Source organism: Arctopsyche grandis, chromosome 3 (assembly GCF_051622035.1).
Source record: "Arctopsyche grandis isolate Sample6627 chromosome 3, ASM5162203v2, whole genome shotgun sequence".
NCBI lineage: Eukaryota > Metazoa > Arthropoda > Insecta > Trichoptera > Hydropsychidae > Arctopsyche > Arctopsyche grandis.
The window spans coordinates 2,250,606-2,258,331 of NC_135357.1; the positions used below are offsets into that span (position 1 = coordinate 2,250,606).

At 33.3% G+C, this 7,726-nt stretch overlaps 2 protein-coding genes across 2 annotated transcripts in view; one reads left to right on the forward strand and one right to left on the reverse strand.

Annotated features, from left to right (window-relative positions):
• Nucleotides 1-7,726, forward strand: part of LOC143910016 (uncharacterized) — a 358,729-nt gene that overhangs the window by 271,992 nt on the left and 79,011 nt on the right. The window lies entirely within an intron of this gene.
• On the reverse strand, nt 1,213-2,399 carry LOC143923193 (glutathione S-transferase-like). Its single transcript, XM_077446744.1, has 4 exons — nt 2,119-2,399; nt 1,873-2,040; nt 1,654-1,796; nt 1,213-1,515 (listed from the first exon to the last, which is right to left on the reverse strand). Exons 1-4 carry the CDS (start codon nt 2,252-2,254, stop codon nt 1,348-1,350), a joined length of 615 nt encoding a protein of 204 aa, XP_077302870.1. The 5' UTR covers nt 2,255-2,399; the 3' UTR covers nt 1,213-1,347.

Genomic DNA, 7,726 nt, shown 5'->3' on the forward strand with positions numbered 1-7,726 from the left:
TTGCCAAATGAAATTATTTGAAATAAAAACTAAGTGGTCTAATATTGTTAATTTTTTCGGGTAGGGGGGTTCCGGTTTGACTTGGAACAAATCTGGCAACCCTACTTGTATGTAGTTTATGTATATTACTTGATAATATATGATAACAATAAAGTTTTTAGTTTATAAAAAAAAATGCGGTAACCCTATTGTAACGGAATTTCGGTAATTGGATTATTAGTCACGTTGCGGTCGCCCAAAATACAATTTTTGCCATGAAAATCGCGAATAGGGAATATTTGGCACTCGAGTTCTCGTTAGTATGATAGTTATCGTTAGTATGATGGACTTTTCAGCTCCCAGATGTTCCGTCATAGAGATTTTAGTGACTTTTGGGCGAGCGCTTTGTGACCAATAATCACCGAACCAGAATTTCATATACATATGTATATATGCACGACATTCGTTGCTACAAAAATCGTGAATACGGAATATCTGGCACTCGATTTCTCGTTGGTATAATATTTCACGTGTGATATGCTTTCGATTGATGGAGTTTTTGGGTGCCAGGTGTTCCGTGATCGAGATTTTAGTGACGTCCGTGAGATCGCTTTTTGTGGAATAATCACCGAATCACCGAACGGTATGTCCATAGCAGAATTTAAAGCTAATAAAAAAATATATTTACGGAAAAAATCGATATAAAAATAAACAAAATGGACAAACTAGCTTATTTAAAACGATAATAATGTCGATAGAAAAAAATAATCAACGTAATATGACACGAAAAGGCAAAAAAAATCTGAAATACAATTATTCGATATATGTACATTATACGTACATACATACAACTTTTCGGGGACTAGCATACCCAATTAACTTAGCTTGGTGATATGGACATTTTCTGTATTGTATACTCAATTTTGAAAATAGCGGACTTCACATATCAAACATTTTGAGTGTATATTTACCATAAAGTTTTTTCTCCAGTTGTTTCCCGTTTGCTTTCTGGAGTAGGGAAATAGAAAGTTGATTGGTTCTAGTAGTGCCAATTTTTTATGGCACTGTCTTGATAATAATTATTATGAATTCAAATTTTGACAAGACGGTTGCTTTGGAATTTTACCCTATTATCAATCAATACTGCGGAAAAATCTTATTCGAAAACCTATTTTCAAATGTTCTGAAATCACTTCAATCCAGAATTTTATTTTAAGAATAAAAATATACCTTCGAGATTTCATTCATATTTATTTAGTACATCTTTTCAATGTACCTTTAATGGACTAATAAAATTGATACATAAATGCATGTTATTCAAAAAATAAAGGAATATTTAAAATTTTCTGGTTTTATTTAAGAAACCAATTATAATTCAGAATTTGTCCTCTTCGAAAGATATTCTTTCAACTTTGGTTCTTCTGTAACATTTTGAATAACTTTTTTCAGATTTGGATAGTCGTCTCTAAATTTGATGCGACACAAGTTTTCAAGATAGTCAATCGCTCCAGTAAAATAAAAATCTGCCCAAGATAGCTGCAACAAAAATAATTCAATAGTTCGATTACAATATTTCAATATCATTTTCATTTTAAACAAACATAACAATAAAATATACACGTAAAATGAAACGTTCGAGTGCGATAACTAAAAAAAAAAACCATCTAAACTTACTTTGGAACACCCCAGATAACCCGAGTAAGATTTCGCTATATTATCTAAATTGCTTAGGTAAAATGGTATTGATGTATTTTTAAATTCTTCGTATTTTGTCTCTTGAGCTGACGGATCTGATATATCTCTCAACACTCTCATTTCTAAAAAAAAAAACATAAGGATACTGAATTTGACTGATTAAACTAAGTTTACACAAATGAATAAAAGAAAGCTGACTCATAATTAAATCATAGATGATATCGACAGCGATATCAATTTGGGCGGATTCTCTTTCATTTTTTCCATACAAATCAGATTTCTTTGCCAAATATCTGCAAATTACTTTACTTTGGTGCAAAGCTATGCCGTCAATTTCCAATAGAGGTAGTTGACCCATCGGAAAAGCTGAAAAGTTAAATTACAATTATAAGTATTAATTATCAATTCAATACTTTATGGAATTGAATGGGAATTTTCACTTACTGGACTTCTTTTCGATCCAATCCTTTCCAAAGCGATCAAGCCTTATGTCTTGAAACTTGATTCCATTATAGGTTAGAATCATCCTAATTGGTTCTCCTAAGGCTCTCAAATTAAAATATGTCAGTTTACAGGTCATTTTAAATGTTATTTAAGATTAAACACACCAAAAACACCATTCGTCTCCAAAGTTGCAACTAAAACTAGTCGACATGATTTTCAACTTCGTCAAGAGCGAGATAAGACTCTTGAGATAATTAAATATTTTTATTATTATTTTGATTAGACGCATAGCACTATCGCACATTATGCTATTGTTTTAACATAAGATGTCATCCCGAACATGATTTGTAACATATTTTTAACTCGTTATTTGTGTCATTATTATGTCTTTATCTTTATTATATATAAATACCTATCTACATATATCTTTATTATATATAAATTGAATAAATAGAATTTAAACTATTGTACGTTATGTTTGGTACTAATTCCGTTAAGATTTTAAATAAATATAAAAATTCTAAAATAATCCGCATATTGCTCAATTTATTGTGTACATAGAGAAGTAAAAAAGATTATTATTGTAATACACAGGGCTTTTTCCCCCCATGTAACGCGGTGGAACGGCGTTCCGGCACCTTTTTGTCTCAGCATTTTATATGTTTTAAACGAATATTCTATATAATATAATTTTTTCCAATAAAAAACTTGACAAGAAGTGAGTTTCGGTACCTTTTTTTTTCAAAAAAAGCCCTGGTGGTAATACATAAATCAGGTCTGTAAGTGTATACCAAGTTACACGGGTCTACCCCACGGGATCGAATTAGAAATGCACGAAAAACCAAATATCGGAAGGCAAAGATCTAAAATCGAAAGATCTTAAGTCGAAAGATCAAAAAAAAGGGTGCATGGTAAACGGTACATACTCACGTACAGCCTCACTTAATTGGCGCGAGCAGGATACAACAGGAACAAGAGGAACAGGCTTTTCCTCCCGTATTAATGTGCGCGCGCAGAATACGGGAGGAAAAGCCTGTTCCTCTTGTTCCTGTTGTATCCTGCTCGCACAAATTAAGTGTTTACCATGCACCCTTTTTTTTTTGATCTTTCGACTTAAGATCTTTCGATTTTCGATCTTTGTCTTCCGATATTTGGTTTTTCGTGCATTTCTAATTCGATCCCGTGAGGTGCACCCAAATTATAGATATCACTGGTATTTTAAATGCCAGTGGAGTTTACTACTGTTACCATCAAACATGGTAAAGGTTATTATAATTACTAGAGGTAGGACCGGAAGCAAGCTTTTTCCAGGAAACAGGGAGTTTTGGGTCTATTTTCCAGGAAATAGAACAAAATACAAAGCTAGAGTGCAAAAAAAAAGGCTCATCATAAAAATAAACAATGCACGGCGAACAATAAACAAATAATGGCGCGCTTCCGGTCCTACCTCTAGTTATTACTAGTGTCCTTGAGAGCCATCAAATATATACCTGTCAATAATGGCTTTCGTGATTTGTGATTGTGACTTTAAAGAGAAAATGCGTACTATTTGAAATGCCAGTAGCCAGCAACTTATTGGCCGGTCAATATATGTGGTGAGGATTTCCAATTGCTTCACAAGACATAAACTATTCGTAAAATGTTAAGATAATTACAACAATTTCAAAAAATTAACCATGTGACTTTATGGCATATCTTTTGCTTAGCTTAAATTCTGCTATGTAAATCCCGTTCGGTGATTATTACGCAAAAATCGATCTCGCGCACGTCACATCTCGATCACGGAACACCTGGCACCAAAAAACTCCATCCGAAATATTGTGCCAACGAGAACTCGAGTGCCAGATATTCCGTATTCGCGATCGCAATTTGCGCAATAATCCGTTTACCATATTTTGCAACCTCGATAGATAGGGCTCATTTCCATTATTAACTGAACGTCAATTGGTATTAAATAAATTTCATTGATGTGAAGATGTTGCCACTTCTGACAAGTGTATGCATTGTTTTTTCTAACTGGTATCACTTGGCGCGCGCATGCATTTCATGTTGTTTACATTTTTTTCAGAACGTCTGGCAGTGTCAGATTATCAATTACACAATCGAAACCGTATCGACAGAATGAAAAGTGTTGATTTTTACAAAATTGGACATTTTTATCAGATAGAGTTGACATTTACGCGTTGGTACACCTTCGCACTTTTAGGTTAGGCACGTAAGTCACTCGGCGAAAGTCAAACTGTGGCGCGGGGGACCGAATGCTCACGTATTCGATAGATGGACTTTGGTAAAAAATTTAATTGTGCCCGTATGGATGTGAATCAAATGATGTTTACACGAAACATTTTTGGCACATTTCCAAGTCGAATAATCTTAAGCTTATTTTCATGTTATTTCGAGACATAAAAATATTCTTTTTTTTAACTATAGTTACGCCTCGCGTTCTATTTATTATCAGACGTCTCAAAGTCATAAATTATATCTCGACGGCCAATATATTAAGTAACATTAAAACTGCGTTTTGATCTTAAGCAAAAATATAATACGTACACACATTTAAGGTCGAATTTACAGTATCATTATTATTTCTATGAAATCATCGTTTTAAACTTAAATGTGTGCATTTCCTTATGACCTTGTGAGAATATATTGTTGCGTGGACGTAAAGAGGGGTGTCCAAATCCGAATAAAAGTGCTGTAATTAGAAGTAGATGTATTTTCGAGAGCTCTTCACATCTCGGACAGTCAACTTCGAATGAATTAACGGACCGAATTACCACATACAAAATTATACTAGGCATCGGTTGTCTACTGACCACAGCTCATCCACGAGTCATTGAGTCCTGATAGCTTGTCGTTCGCAGTCATTGGTTGATGAACATTGACTGACGAATCTCTTCATTAAATATAGTTTTAAAATCACATAAAATATAGTATTTTTACTAGATAAAATTAAATTTAAACATTCACTATTTTTACTACCAATGATTTCAGTCCTATTAAATAAATAGCAATTGCTCTTTTTTCATTTTTATTCTGCCACGGATAACTTGGATTCATTTTATACTCCTGGGAGATTAAATAGTGATTTGTTAATGTACATATCTCAGTGGTGTCACCCTATTTTTGGAACAACGGGTTTCCAACTTTTTGAAACCCATGGAAACTATTAGGGTGACACCACTGCGTATCTATTAGTTTACTGAAGTGTATACTGAATATGTCAGGGCCGTAAACTGGGGCTGTAAACTTTGGATATTTTTGTCATTATCACAGATGTTCTCTGAAGCTGTATTTCTTTTTATAAATGTTAATAGTTGTATCTTTATCATTGTTGCTAATGAAGGTATTATACTAGCCAAAATTATGATTAGTCAGTTGTCGATGTAAAAAATTGTGATGATTGCCAGAGTGGATGGTTTTGAAAAGTTATTTTTATCAATTATTTGTGAACACTTTTGTTTATTTTTTCCGCGGTATATATTATAATGCGGTATGTATATGCTATATAAATTAATTCACATACATTTTCACAACAGAAAAAAAAGACAAAAACGTTTATAAAGACTCGTTTATACCAGAATTTATGAATTTATAACCATAGCAGAATTACCCGATGGAAATCCCTAACTGCTGAATATTTTAGATTGTGGCTTAGAATTTAGATTGTGAGTATTACATTTTAACAACAATGAAGAAGATGGAACTAGTTTTGGAAAAATACATTCATCAATAGACTTCTTTTGTTTATTTTATATTGTTGCAAGATATATTAGAGAGTCTAAACACACCTTCACAAAACTCGAAATCCTCGGCGGTAGTTATCTACGGTTTGTTTGGATTAGCTACAATTTTTATGCCTGGTTTCTATTGGATTTCTAAATAATTGTAGTTGGAAATGTTGGCGAAATTTTCAGCGTGGCGGGCTTTCAACATAAAAGATTTCTATTCAAATGTGTATACTTTTTTCTTTTTTGTTTAGCCATAGTTATTACTTGGAACTACTCTGTAATGTTGTTACAAAGGTAAAATTGTCAACTTGCATCAGCTTTCGTCACAAATTGATGTTTTGATCTTTTTGATTTTTATACTATTACATATTTTTGGTCTGAAATTGTCTCGCGATAAAAACGATAACAAAAATTTGCATATTAAAATTTTAGTAAACACCAAGAATACCTTCGCCTGGCATTTGACGTAAGATCCAACATAGTATCTATATTGTGTAATTCTCTGCAATTATCGTCAGAACTACTCCAAACACATTGGTGGAGATGGGAAACCAACTTCTAAAAACAAATTCTTGCAAGTACGTTGTAAATAATCCACGACTTGTGCCGAATTGACGTTTAACCCGCATCCACAATGGAATATAAATGCATTCGTTTGTGTTGATAGCGAATAACATACAAAACGTTTTGTGTATGTAAATGTAACATATGTACATATATATAAATGCCAGGGGACGCTATTCTTGGTGTTAACCAACATTTTTTTCTAATATTGAAAATGACAAATGACAATGCCAAAAATATGACTTTCTTAGGTAGATGGATTATTCCGCAAAAAGTGATCTCGTACAAGTCACTAAAATCTCAATCACGGAATATCTGGCACTCGAGTTCTCGTTAGTACAATATTTCGTATGGGTAGCTTTCGATTGATAGAGTTTTTGGGTGTCAGATATTCTGGGATCGAGATTTTAGTGACTTGTGCGAGATTGCTTTTTGCGGAATAATTACCAAACCGACATTCAAATTATTAGAAGGTTATTTCTATGAAAGTGTAGATACCAATTAGAATCTAATAGATATGTCCAACTGTGTCCACAGTGTCGACACTTCATGTATGGAATACGTTAACCCTTTGAGTGCTGGCGTCTTTTATGTTGAAAGCCCGCCACGCAGAAATTTGCGCCAACATTTCCAATTAGAATTATTTAGAAATCCAATAGAAAGTAGGTATAAAAATTGTACCTAATCCAAACAAACCCTAGATAACTACCGCCGAGGATTTCGAGTTTTGTACAGGTGTAGACTCTGTAATATATTTTGCAACAATATTATTATTTATTATTTTTATTACATTTTATACCAGGAAGGCCATAATAAAATAAACAAAAGAAGTCTATTAAGACGGCTGGACACCAGCGCCTTGTCCATACAAACGTATTACACTTCTCCTTTCCTCAATTATGGCACTAGAGAATTTTTTTTTTAATATGCTATGGATATCCACCATTGGCATGCATCTGTTTTATTTTTTTGATTAGTTATTTTTTATAGGAGCTAGGAGCCGCCAAACATTTATAAAATCGCCTCTTTTTACACCCACGAAAAGAATCCAGAGTGCTTATTTAACGGTTGATTTAAAAAAAAAATACGACCAAACAAACATAGAAAATATCTTTCTCATACCGATGATGATTTTTTTTTTAATTGGTCCAGTTTCGGAGGAGAAAATTGGAGAATACGAAACCTCGATTTTGTCGATTTAAAATACGTATTAAGGTCTGTTCATACCTATCCAGCACGACCCGTATCGTACAGGTGTCATGCAAGTGCGGATAGTATTCTTTGGTACATTCTATATGGACGCGCATGAATGC